The 14361-nt window shown below is 41.3% G+C and overlaps 1 protein-coding gene across 3 annotated transcripts in view; it reads right to left on the bottom strand.

Moving 5' to 3' along the window:
- Positions 1-9871, bottom strand: part of Tsc22d2 (TSC22 domain family member 2) — a 45768-nt gene extending 35897 nt beyond the window's left edge. For 2 of the 3 annotated variants that reach the window (XM_032898355.1, XM_032898357.1), the window contains exon 1: positions 7066-9868. In XM_032898355.1, coding sequence (XP_032754246.1) covers positions 7066-8987 — 1922 coding nt within the window. In that variant the 5' untranslated portion in view covers positions 8988-9868. Of the gene's footprint in view, positions 1-7065 lie in introns of all 3 variants that reach the window. The other variant, XM_032898358.1, reaches the window with a different exon arrangement.
- Positions 9872-14361: the final 4490 nt, after the last annotated feature.

Below are 14361 nucleotides of genomic sequence, written 5' to 3'. Positions count from 1 at the left end.
GAATGGACTTTTAAGTTAAAACTCAGTTTAAGATTTGCCTCAGAAAATGTACAGATACTGGACTACTTCTGAAGACAGAAAACTGGTTGGCTGGAGAACAGAGGTAGCAAGTTTTCGATTTGTCCTGGTTTAGATAGATATGTTCTCAGCTACAAACGTACATACATACATACGCAAAGGCAATGTCTAAACAGAAGTCAGTTAATATTAAGAAATCACATTTCTTAAGCTGATCCCCACTAATACTTCCTATTTACTCCATCAACACCTAAGACATGTATCATAGATAATCTAATCATATAGGATGCCATCTACAAAGACTGAATGACTGGAATACTATTCCTTTAGCTATTTATTTTGCATTCAATTACTTCTGGAGTGCTTAGGTAGAGAAGTTTCATTTTCTTCCAATCAATCAATCAATCAATCAATCAACCAATCAATCAATCATACAATGGTAATAGCAAAAAAAGTGGTGGAGGATTTTGACAAATGGTTCTTCCCAATATCTTTTATGGGCTTAATCAGACTAGATAGAACTTTAAAATATGATTAAGACCCAAATTTAACTTTACAAATGGAGGGGGATAAAAGTTGAGGGGGAATTAAACGACTCGGTCAATTAAATCAGCAAAGTAGTTGAAGAATCAAGATTAGAACACAATTTGCTATAACTCTGACTACACCATGGCTAAAGCAGTATTCTCCTTTCCCATGGGCACCAGCAGGCACGCACACAGGCAGGTAAAACATCTTTCCTTACCAGTCTTACACTTGTATATCAAAACTGAAGACTCTTTGAAAAATTTATACCATTTCAAGGGATTATCTGTAGTAGAGATGGGAGTATTTACTCCAATTTCCTAGATTATAGATTATTCACATAAAATTTAGTATGTTAGACCAGCAATTCTCAACCTGTGGGCTGCCAAATGACCCGCTCACTGGGTCACATATCGACATCCCGCATATCAGATATTTATTATTACCATTTGTAACAGTAGATAAATTACAGCTATGAAGTAGCAAAGAAAATAATTTCATGGTCACCATAACAGGAGGAACTGTATATTAAAGAGTCCCAGCATTAAGACTGAGATCTCCAAGGTGAGTATACTCATTTTTCATATAAGGAAGCAGAAATTTCGCAGGGCTTAGTGACTGGCTTAAAGTCCAATATCCCAAATATACAGCAACAGATTTTAATTCAATTGTCTGGTGTCATGGTCATTCATATGTTAATACACATACTATTCATTGTATTTAATCAAAAGAACACCCTTTTCCATTTTTGCCTGTTCCCATGGCAGAGGTAAACTATACAAAAGATTTGTTTGGTGTAATACACACAACCTCCTAAATGGTAAAACTATAACTCTATGTTAGAAACTACTGGGCCTTAAAATTTGCTTTTAAAATCCTTTATTACATATTAAACCTTTTATCTGTTGTATAGGCTGTTAATAAAAAATAACAGTCTAAAACAATAAAAATAGATTTAAAATATTCCAATGTTCTTTATAATTGATATATTTGTCAGAAAAAGCTTTTCTTCTATAGAGTAAAACTCCAGTCAAATTTTAGTGAATACTTAATGGAAAAAGAGACTCAGCTAAGTTAAACTAGCAATCAGATTTCACTTGCTTACCTTGCCTAATCTAACAAATAGTAAATATCCTAAGTGGATAGCAATAAAATTAGTAACTTAAATTATCTGTAAAATTTTCACTTTACCAATACGTATGTATTCATACACACACATACACACACACATACACACACACATACACACACACACACACACACACACACACACACACACACACACACACAGTTTGTCTGATTTGGAGTTTTGATTATGAAATTTGAATTTAAAAGGGAGGGGGACTGGAGAAATGGATCAGTGGTTTAGAGCAAATGTTGCTCTTAAAGAGGAGTGGGTTTGACTCCCAGCACCCTCATAGCAGCTCACACCATCTGTTACTCTAGTTCCAGGGGACTTGATATCTTCTTCTGGTCTCTACTGGTATCAGCAAACACACATGTGGTACACATACATACATTCAGTCAAAACACTCATATATAAAATAAAATGAAGCTAATTTTTTTAATTAGAAAAGTTCAGGGCAACATACATGAAGCCAATTCATGTAACTTCAATATTATCATTCAAGTTTGAACTATACACAATAAAGTGTATTTTATTAATGCCATGGTATGATAACGGCAGGCTGGTGAATCTTTATGAGGGGCATATAATTTTCTGAGATGGTGTTTCATCATATAGCCCTGGCTAGCCTGAACTATGTTAAACCAGGCTGGCCTTAAATTACAGAGTTTGCCTCTGTCTCCTAAAAAGGCAACTATTTTCTTTTTTTAAAGCAATGCTAGGCTAAAAACATACAGATATTGAATAATTAGTATGTCTTTGTTTGCTATAGGAAAGATAAATGATGTATGTACATCAGTATTATTATTTAGTGCTATCTAAAATAATAATTTAAACCAGTAGTTGAGTATAAAAAAAAAAAAAAAAAAAACCTACAAGCTTTAAGGTTTTTCCAAGACATGAGTTTTGCTGCCTAACACTCCACAAACAAAAATAACTAAAATTTCTTATTTAAAAAAACTGGTCTTCTTTTGCATACGCATCTACTAAGGAGTCAACATTTAGGCTACATTTAACAAGACAGACTGGCTTTTATAAAGCCCCTTCTTTTTATATTAAAGAGTAATTAGTAAATAGTATCTAAGTGGTTTAAAACAATTATCCAAAAGTAAAAAGCTATAAAAACCAGACTATTAGTCCATCCTCATTATTGATTGACAAGTTCACTTCTAAGAACAAACTGGATGTTATATTTTCTTTCATCTTAATTATTTGCCATCACTCAATATAATACTTTCCTATCCCTAAGTTCAGGCCATCATGGGAAAAGAAAAATCAAAATCTCTTTTCTACTTTCCTCACATCCATTTCCTCTATTAAGACGACTGAGGGTGAGAGCATTTGTTTAATGGAACAACAGAAGACATCTGCATCTAACCTCTCCTTGTGCAAAAAAAGATAAATTCCACTCCAAAGTACCACATACCAAATGCATAACCCCAGTGTCATACCAATTCCAAATGAATGCTGTCAGATCCTTAAAGAATGATGGTGCATTTATTCTCAGGGGTACATATTATCTTTGTTTCTAATACTATGTAAAGTGACTTCTCACAAAGGTGATTTAGTATATTTATGATTCCATACCCTTCTTTCACCTACCTGAAAAAAAAAACAAAACCACACTAAAATAGTTACTTGGAATGTATTTCATCCATATACACGTAGCATGTATTTTCTTTAAAATAATAAACATTTGGCCCATATAACTATTTCTCAATTTAAAAAAGATATGTTCCTGTGAATATAAAAAGCCAAGATTCTACTACTGAAAAAGCTGTAGGAATTTCAGCTTCTTTAAAAAATCTGTAGATTCAGTTTATTTACATCCATGTTTACAACTAATATATATTTTAGCAATTAGATATTTCTAATGACCATACCATTATCAGTTTTTATACTAAATATAAAGTTATGAATACATCTAATTTTATACTTTGACTACCAACCAACTCCTGGGTAGGAGGAATACATTCCCAAAGTCTTAGCTTGGCATAAGACAGTATTTTACTGATGTTTTACTCTTTAATTGTGAAGTCAGAGAAGCAAAATTACCTCCATGATGCAATAAATTTAAAAAAAAAAGTTAAGGTGCAAAGAAACAGATTCAAATAAGGAGTGTTCATTTTAAATTTATGTGCAGGAAGATCACAGAGACCTTTCTGTAACACAGCTCTTAAAAGGGGGTCAATACAGTTTATACCAAGACAAGAGGACAATGTTGTTCCTGGTATATATTTAAATAAATTCTCACTTAAACTTCAAGTTAAAAAGAGAGAAGTCCATTAAAGGTATGTGAACTCCATTAAATAAATATACATGGATAAATTTATTATAGCCCATACCAACACATGCCAGTTAACATTACTAGACATTAGCAAACTATTCAAATTAAACTAACAAGACTAAGTAACATGACACTAAGGGATCCTTACAATAATCAGATGTTCAACTATCAGACAGTCAACAGTTCACAATTATATCCATTCATGAGTTCCAGGAATGCTACCTTTTGAGTTCACACTGGTCAGTTATTTATGGGAAACAATCTGTACTGTGCTCCATTTAGGGCCAGTGATAGTTTACATGTCCTCTCATTTATAGTAAAAAAGTCTGTTAAATAAATGTATAGGCAGTTTAAGCAAAGTTTGTTAATGTTCACTGTAAAAGTGGCTACATAATTCTTTATCAATCATCGTTACAACCACCGGTGTATACAAATTCAACGTGAGAAGTCTTAATATAAAACCATAAATCTTCCTAATCAAAATGACTGGAAAAAATCCCACAACTTGTTACTTAATAATGTAGGGTCAGCAGACAATGATAAGGACTCTTTGCATCAGTAGCTGTTTAATAATCTCCAAACAGATTCAATATAGGCTTTAAATGGAATCAAACCATGACAGACTTCTAATGTAGGAACCTAAAACCCACCTTTAGTTAACCTCTCATCTTCCTTCCTTTCATTTAAAAACAAAAGAACTAAAACCTGTTCACTAAATTTGGAATTTAAACATAAAATGAATATTTACAAGTATTTCCTTAGGAAATGTGTTAACCTATTCAGGAAGTTTAAGACATTAATTCCTCAAGAACTCTCCAATTTATACTGTATTTGAAGTATTATAAATGATACTGCAGATTTTAAGTAACCTCAATTTATATTAAAAGTAATGTTTCTAGTTAGTATTGTTTCTTAAGTTATTCATCTGGGTAATTTAAACATGTGCCTGGGAAACTGTTATCCCCATGTGTAAACTTTAGACTGCCCTCTTTTAAACAAACAAACAAACCAAACCCTATTTCTAATTAATGGATTCATTCCTTCACCAGGTGTATTGGTCTAGTGATAAAACATCAAGTGTGTAAGATTACATCTTGGAAACTAGCTTGTTAACAATGGAAAAACTGGTAATATGCAATGCAGAATTTAAGACTGGGGTAAAGTGGCACATTTAAAATGGGACTACACACAATCAAACTCTTGAAAAGGATCAACTGATGCAAGAACAATGACATAGCACTATCTGTAGTCAAAACATTCATTATAAATGGAAATAAGATTTCTGAGATTACTAACTTTTCCTATAGTGAGGTAAAATATATGCATCTGTAGAAACACTCAACAGGAATATATTTCAGAGTTTCCATTTGTCAATAGATTTCTATTTCAATAATATATTATCCTTTTAAGTTCTGAACATCTAACTGTAGATGTTTTACATTACAACATCTAACTGTAGATGTTGTAAACTGTAAAGTGCAAGAAGAGGAAAGATGTACCTTTCATTCATAGGTTTTATGTGTAAAAAGAGATTGGGAAAAAGTCATTAATTGAAGAGATTCAGACAGGACAGTGTATAAATCAGAGAGGGCAAGTAAAAGATAATTTACTGAGAAAACATAGGTTACTGGTAGTTAGAAAAGATAAGGTACTATTCACCACCGTCAAAGGTGAAAGGTAAACTTCACCTGCCTGTCATATGTGGCCCTACCCTTAAAAACAGGAGCAACTAGAGAACAGAGGGGGTTTTTTTGTTGTTGTTGTTTTGAGTTGCTTATGAAGTCAGTTTTCTTTGTTTTTAACTTCGTAATCCCACCTACATTAAATGTTTCAGTGACTGGCTAGTTGACTAGCACACTTATGAACACTTGAGTTTTCAAGTGCAACAGATTTCCTACAACTTGACTACAAAAGTCATGAATTCTGAATCACAAGAAAAAAAAACAGTGATGATGAATTCCAGTAAGCATTTTTAACTAGCATAATATATATGTACATATATACATACATACATACACATATACATATATTAAAACGGGAATAACTGGAAGTCAAAGGCTGTGAGACTAAAATATAGAAGAGAAGCTTTATTATTTCATGATAGTCTATATAACTAATTCTAGACCATACCAAATTTTGATCCTTTTAGCACCTAAAATTAACCTCTTGAAAACCTACAATGTAAGAAGATACCCAACTCTTCCTGTAATGTTTAATGTAGTGTTAATATTGTAGTTAAGTTTTTAACAAGGTTGGAATTATGTCATGTCAAAGGTCTATGTGATAGCTCCTAAAAAAAAAAAAAAAGAACCCTACAATTCCTAAGTAGCCACAACCAAACGTAGCTGCTATTGAACAGTGTAGCAATGCACTAATTTCTACCTATTTAAAAAGCATTCCCTACACTCTGGGTAGAGGGCGTTGGTTACAGACATTTTAAAACTATAGCCTACTGTTTAGGCATTTCACACCTCCCTTCACTAAAGACTGATAGAACATCCATCTTCCAGTACTTTTTCTTTTTTCCTATTTTGCTTAAACAAAAATAATATGTTTGAAAAGTTACTGGGAACTCTCACGACTCCCTTCTATTAAAGACTGACTTAGGGGTAGTCAAAGCTAGACTTCACCACATTTTATCGTTCTTTCCAGTCTGCCCAATTCACTGATGGAGACTGCTTCTATTCCATCCCTTCCCTGCCCCCAGGAAAAGGCTCTCTGGTTTTCCGTCTTAAAGAGTTTCAAAACTAACTCAGGCAAAACTGCAATAAGCACTCAAAAGTAATTACTACCTTAGAAAGGGACTCTCTTACTAAGGGTGGGGGCAATACCAGCTCTCATCTTTAAACTGTTAAGCTGAAATAAATATACCAACGGCGTTGAACCACTATCCATTTAATTTCTTAAAAAGAAAACAAAAACAAAACAACAACAACAAAAATCCCGTGACTTTTGTCTCCTTACTCCCAAACTTTGAATTGATTTTTACCAAACTTAAGTTTTAAAAATAAAGACCTTAAGTGGAAACAAACAAACTCACTCCCAAAACTGCATCTAAGCTATTTGGGCAAGCAACTCTACCAGATGTTCAAAATAAAAATTTACATACCTGTCTTCATCACCATCAACAGGAATAGCTATGCTGAATACAGAGGTGGCCAGACTGTTCATAGGTGTTAATTGAAGAGGGTTTGCCAGGGCATCTGCAACTGGAGGCTTCACAACAGGCTTATTTTCAGCAATGAGAGAAAGTGGTGCTTGAGGTAGGGGTTCTGATTTTCTTCTAGTATCGTCAATTTGCCCGACTAAAGATTGGGTCTGAGTCTGAAACTGGCTTAGATCAGACTGTGGTAGACTTGTTGGTGCACTGTGTGTGCCTTGCGCTAAGGGTGGACCAACTTGCTGGATGACGCTGCTGCTCCGGCTGACTGGCGTATGGCCGCTCAGCTGCTGAGACTGGCCCAGAGGCGCGGGTACATTTGGCATAGTAACAGAAGTGGTGGGCACAACAGGCACGCTTGGAACGGGTACCGCTGCAGGCACGTTTGGAACTCCGGGCACCACGGTGTGAGGACCACCAGGCACGGCTGACAGCTGAACACTGCCACCCATATGTGGCGGAGGCTGCACGGACTGGGGCTGCCCAACCCCGGTCAGCCCAGAGCCAGGCTGCACCACGCCTCCTATAGCAGCTGGGGCCACTCCGGCCGGCTGACAAGGAGCGGCCTGGCCCACGGGAACCGGACCCGGGGCCACGACTTCACTGGGCTGGGCAGAGGCGCCCATCATCTGGGCACCCAAGGAAGAAACGCTCTGGCCAGATCCCAGAGGAAAGCTGGCCGCAGAAGCAGAGGTCGCGCTAGCGCTGGTAGACAAGGGCTGCGCAGGGCTTGGTGGCTGCAGGGCCACGTGCGGCGGCAGGTACTCACTCTGGCCCGATGGCTGGACCGGCAACAAATGCCCGGGTGGTATCTGAGGCTGGGGATAGGCGAACTGCTGTGACAACGAGGAGCCGACCGCCGGGCCAGGCTGAGCTGTCAGGGCCACAGGCTGTGCCAGGTTGACATTCGGCGGCGGCGGCAGCCCCTGGCCAACAGGCCCGGGGAGGGCGCCGCCGGCCACGGCTCCCTGGAGCTGAGTTGGCTGAGCGGCTGCCGTCATTGGCTGCGACCCGGTCGCTGCTCCGGGGAACGGCGGCAGCGACACCGAACTTGGAGCCACAGCCCCACCTACGGGCGGTGGAGGCTGTGGCTGCCCAACGCTGAAACTCTGCGGCTGGGCGAGAGTGGGCTGGCTCATTTTCTCCGACGGGGGTAGCTGTAACACAGCAGTCAAGGAGCTGTCAGTTCCCGAGTCCAGCCCGTGCGCCCCCTGCATGGAGGCCACCACCACCACCACCGACCCTCCGGTGGCGCCCAAGCCGCTGTCCCGCTCCGCAGTCTGCTCCAAAGTATTGCTGTGTCTAATGCAATCCCCGGACCTAGTGAGGACGCTACTATCTGAATCCCGCTCGTAGTATTCCATACACGTCCATCGGCCGCGCCGATACGGCTCTCCGCTCCCGTGGTCTAGTTTGATCACGCGGAAACGGGAACTACAAGTGGCAGGGGGCTGAGATGGAGTTGCACTACTTGGCCCAGGAGCAGACACTGAAGTGGCAACCGCCGCCAGGGTCTGGGAGAGTGCCCCTGCCACGCTCCGGGCCGGCACGCCGCCGCCTCCGTTGGCGGGCACAGCTGAAGCGGCTGCCAGCTGCCCATCTAGGATGAGGTTCGGGGACACAGTCCCGGGAGTTTCCGCATCCCCGACATTGTTGAGCGTCTCTTCCGAGGAGCTGCGCTCGCACACCTCCTCTGGGCCGTAATCCGTGGCCCGAGAAACGTCGAAGATCTCGGAGGACACGTCCTCCGTGCGCGACTCGTCCGGGTCGTCCAGGCTCTCGGTGTCCTCGGTGATGCTAGTGGCCACCTGGGCCGTGGTGACACTGGTGATCTGGAAGCAGCTCTTCTTCTTGGCCGGCATCTTGGACATGGTGGAAAAGGCTGGAGGACAGAGGCTCCTCTGGGAACCCACCGGAAACCGAGAAGGGCCGAGCACGGGCCCCCAAAGACAAAGTCCGAGTTCGCGCCTGGGTCTACGGCCCACGCCGCAAGTCACGGGCTGCTCTGGGCGCCGGCGTCTAGGCGCGACATCCTCCTCCTTCCTTCTCACCTTCCGCGGCAGTGGTGCCTCAATTCAACCCGTCAGTGACGGTCCGAGCGTGGTTCAGGGGCGGGCCGGCTGCTCGCACAGCTCAGCCGCCGCGGTCAGTCCAGCCCGGCGCTCGGCGCGGTCAGCAGGCCCGGCTGGGGGTGGAGCGCAGGGCGCAGGAGGCGGCGGCGGCGGCGTGAGGGGCGGTTCTGCCCCGCTCGGGCTCTTCTGGCCGGGTCCCGCGGCTGCTCCCGCGCGGCGACGCGGAGGAAGAAGGCGGAGCGGCGAGGCCGGGACCGGCGCTTCCTGACGGGGCTGGAGGTCCGCGGCGGGAGGCAGCCCTCCGTCCCGGGCTCTAGCCCGAGCGCAGTCCCGGGGCCATGCCGGCGGTGGCGGCGGAAGCCCGCTCGGGGGCGGGGAAGGCCGGCAGTCTGGCCTCCCTCAGGGAGCCACCCGCTGCGGCGGGCCCGGCCTCCTCGCGGCTCTGAGGCGCGTGAGGGGCGGCGGCGGCTGAAGGAACGGCAAGCGTGCGGAGGCGCTCGGCGGCGTGAGGGGGACCGGTGGCGGCGTCTTCCGCTTCTCCTCGGCGCGGCCGGTTCGTAGACTCCGGAAAAACTGAAATTCAAACTGCTGAAGCAGCGGCTGCAGCTCCCTCCACTCGGCCAAGATGGGGCTGAAATGGCCGCGCCAGGGATGCTGGGAGGAGCAGCAGCCCCGCAGCCGCTGCCGCCGCAGACTAAAATGCCGCCGCTGCCGCAGCCACCGCCAGCGCCGCAGCCGCCGCCGTTCCGTGACGCGCCGGCGTCGTGACGTCACCGCCCCGCCCCCTCCGGTTTCCTGCAGCTTCTCGTGGAGGCTTGAGGGGGGTTCGTGGGCGGGGCCAAGGGGCAGAGAAAAGGGAGCGGGTTCTTTATTTAAAATTTTTTCAAATTTAAATTTTACGCTGCAGGTTCATTAGGAGTTGAGACGCCAGAGGACGGTTTTTATTTGCAATCCTGGAACGTCGCACGGTTTAGTGCCGGCGTGTGGAAATCCTGGATGACCGGAGGTCATGTGCTGGGTCTAACGTTTAACATAGTCTTAGTGGAACCCGGGTGATAGGGGAGAAAAGTAGGGCGATCCAGCTGCAGAAGAAATGTATGTCTGGAGAAAGCGAGTCGCGTTAAAAAGCCCTGAAAATATGATAGTCGGAGAAGTGAGATTTAAGAGAAACGAGGGTGACAAACACAGAACAGCAAGCCAGACTGAATTAGAAAGATGATCTTTCGGACAGAAATTCTGTTTCAACAACAGCGTTAGGGATGATTACTTGCCCAGAGTAAAGTCGGGTTTCGAAAAAGATTAGGAGTTAGTAACATATTCCAAATTTTCCAGGATTTGCTGTGGTTCAAGCCTGCAAGAGTTCATTTAACTTTTGAGACGTTGAACGTGAAATCTGCTTATAGGTTCCAAAGTTGAAGAGCCTACGGTGTTAAATAAGTGGAGCTCTTTTGATTGTGCTAAGGCTCTTATTAGAGCCTTGTTACTTGGTTTGCATTGGATCATGCACATTAAAATACCTCTTTCTTCCAGGACTAAGTCAGACAGCAGCTCTGAAAGTGCCACTGGGTTTTCCATCTGGTAACTACTTCCTAATCAAAACCACGAGTCCATTTAAAAAAAAAAAATGAGACCTGTTGTAGCCTAGGCTACTTACTTAAACCAAAGTGGCCTTGAACTTAGAGTGAGCTTCCTGCCTCTGCCTCCCAAGTGCTGGCAATCAGCTCCACATTGGGAGGGTGAGGATGTTATTTTAAACACTGGCCACTCTTGAACTCTTGATAGATGAGAACAGCTCCCATTTAGCTAAAGTCTGAGAAGTTTTGCTGGAACTCAAGATGTCAGATTTATTGCAGCTTTTAGAGATCATATCAGGCTGACTCATTTAAAGTAGTTTACTCAGTTCTTCAATCGTAAAAGAACTCTTTTATCCAACAACAGATTGAGAATTAAAATTTACACAGTTTTTTAAGGTACTTAGCTGTAATTTACAGAGATAAATATTTTAAACTCAATAGAAACTGTGCTTCAAACCCAAATGACAGAAGTCAGTATATAAACCAATACCTCCCTGTTTCTTGAGGGGGCACAAGAAAAAAAGAAACTGTTACACGCTGGTATTATTATGCCTGAGATAGCTGATGGAATACTTCATTTCTAAATCTGTAATTTTAGTAATTTCTCAAGACAATATGGTAGAAATAATTGGCTTGTTAAATCCAATGTGAATTATAATAGATTATTTTAATTTTGATGTTAAAATTGGTTATCAGTTTCTGAAATTATGTTAGTTTCAGAAAAATAAATACCATATGCCTAATCATGATATTGCATTATCTTATTATATAAATTTCCCTTGGGGCTGGAGAGATGGCTCAGTAGTTAAGAGCACTGACTGCTCTTCTGAAGGTCCTGAGTTCAAACCCCAGCAACCACATGGTGGCTCACAACCATCTGTAATAAGATCTGATGCCCTCTGGTGTGTCTGAAGACAGCTACAGTGTACTTATATGTAATAAATAAATTAATCTTTAGGAAAAAAAATAAATTTCCCTTTCTGATTATTAGTGTGATATTCCTCAGTCACACAATTAAAGGGGGAAGAGTAATCTGTAAGCATTCATTCTTAAACAACAGGTGAGCTCTACTATGACAGGAATGTAAACATAAAACTAATTTGAAGATACAAGAACAACATTTCTGCTACAAGGGGAGTAGAAAGTGTTAAAAGAGACATTTTAGGATTAAGTTAAAATATTTAGATGTTTCATGAAGTAAGTGTGTGTGTGTGTTTAACTGTTTTCTTGAGAATAGCATTTTCCAAACAGTTAAAGACCCCACTTTTGTATATTTTTCCCTTAAAAAAAATGCAGAACTCATGAAGCTGAGACAGATGGATCACTTGAGCCCAGGAGTTTTAGGCCAGTCACCTTCCTACCTCATTAATATCCTGTTTCTTAACAAACAAGCAAATCCTAGGTTAAAAAAAAAGAGAGAAAAAAATGAGAATTTTTTTACTTTAGACTGTTGGGGAGAAATGAAAAGAATTCTTAGATGTAGGAATTTTGAAATCTATGTATAAAGGAAAACGAAACTATTCCCAAACTACAAAAAGAATATAATTCATAGTTGTCCACAAGGAATTAAAAATCTACAAATAGGGGTTGGGGATTTAGCTCAGTGGTAGAGCGCTTGCCTAGCAAGCGCAAGGCCCTGGGTTCGGTCTCCAGCTCTGAAAAACAACAACAACAACAACAACAAAGTCTACAAATAACAAAATGACAAAAAAATAAATAAATAATAAAATCAATAAAAAGTAAATCAATCAATAGACTGCAGCCTTGATGTAAGTACCTTTGCTAGTGTGTAGAGAGCTGTTAATAAGTAACATGGCAGCCTCATTGGAATTGGAGAGGTCCCTGGAGAGCCAGACTTAAAGGCGTTAATGCAGTTATCCTGGCTCCATGCCTGTACCCACAAACCATGCACTGGAGGCAGTGGGAGTCCTGATTGCTGCTCTCTTAGCCCCCAACTTGACCATTTGACTTACATCTGGTACTTCCCCAAAGACTTCAGTTTTCAGCAGCATACGGGAAGTACAGAAGAAAGAACAACGTAGGGGGAAAAACAACCCTAAAAACTAAGGCCTCGCTGCACTGATGAAAAAACAATGCTGCGGCAACGTGAGCTTTGCATTATTTGTAAAGAGCACACTTCTGCTAGGCCACTGTCTTCCGGATTCTTGCACTTCTAGTCATCAGATGGTAGACAAGAGCCATGGGTTCTCAAGAAAGCCTAACATCTCCATCTACCAGTGAATGAAGGCCCATGAAAGACTCAGAAGAAATGCATGATGTTTTCAGTAGAAGTTAAGGAAAACATTACATTAAGGAAAATAACTTCAGAAGTGATACTAAACCCAGTGATATTTATTGTACATTGGACAGCCTACGTCCCAGCCATCATGTTGATTCTGGGATTTAGAAGAAGTTCATGTTTGTTTGTTTTCTTCCTTTCTTTCTCTTTCTTTCTTTCTTTCTTTCTTTCTTTCTTTCTTTCTTTCTTCCTTCCTTCCTTCCTTTCTTCCTTCCTTCCCTCCTCCTTCTTCTCCTTCTCTTCCTTCTTCTTCTTTTGCCTCCATGGGAGACCAGAAGTTTTCCAAATTACTTGAAAAAACACAAAATGAAGGAGTGTTTTTCAGCTTTTAAAAGGAATCAATTGGGGCTAGAGAGATGGCTCAGTGGCTAAGAGCACTGACTGCTCTTCCAGAGATCCTGAGTTCAATTCCCAGCCATCACATGGTGGCTCACAACCATCTGTGATGGGATCCGATGCCCTCTTCTGGTATGTTTGAAGACAGCTACAGTGTACTCATATATATAAAGTAAATCTTTAAAAATAAAAAAGGAATCAATAAAAAATACACAGTTGTGTAAGCAAGCACTCTTTAGATTTTTACTAAGGTTTTCCTGGCACTCCATTTCTGAAGCAGTATCACATTAACAGATCCTCAGAGTGAGACTATTGTACGATATTATCCAAACAGGAAGGGAAAAAGTACAGCGCAGAGGGACTAAGCTAATGGAAGTCCCTGACTAGTTTAGTAACAGATAACTCAATCTTACCAAAGTATAGAAAATCTTACTTGAAAATGGATGCTTAAAATCTTCATTTTTAAGAAAGTTATTATTAGACATGCCTAGCATTTGATACAATGTGAAACAATAATGATCTCTCCTCATTTCCTAATGGTGAAAATTTCCTTGAGTCCCAAATACCTTTGAAGTTAAGATATATAATGAAGGCATTTGCATTTTGAAGTAATGAATGTGGTATCCTATTTGGAGCATGCTTCATTTCATCATTGAATTTACAGTGTCATCTCAGTGAACTGAGATGGAATCCCTGTGGCTCTACCATTTAGCTTCAATGCTCCAGTGTACCAGTAGCACAATGAGAAAGCTATTAATGACTATATGTATTTTTCTGTGTTATACGTGGCCACTGGCACTAACGTGAATAACATGTACATTATCTGATTGGAGAGACCAAGAATGAGTTTGGATTTGCTATAAAATTGCTTTATAACTGCCGACAAACCTCTTAATCCTTTGGCATCCCTATTCTGAGAAGAAATGTGTAGCAGCAAGCTGTTATACTACAGAAAGCAATGAAA

The sequence above is a fragment of the Rattus rattus genome, chromosome 3 (genome assembly GCF_011064425.1).
Source record: "Rattus rattus isolate New Zealand chromosome 3, Rrattus_CSIRO_v1, whole genome shotgun sequence".
NCBI classification, from domain to species: Eukaryota; Metazoa; Chordata; class Mammalia; order Rodentia; family Muridae; genus Rattus; species Rattus rattus.
The sequence above is the reverse complement of the archived record's forward strand: the minus strand, read 5'-3'. Positions and strand labels throughout refer to the sequence as shown.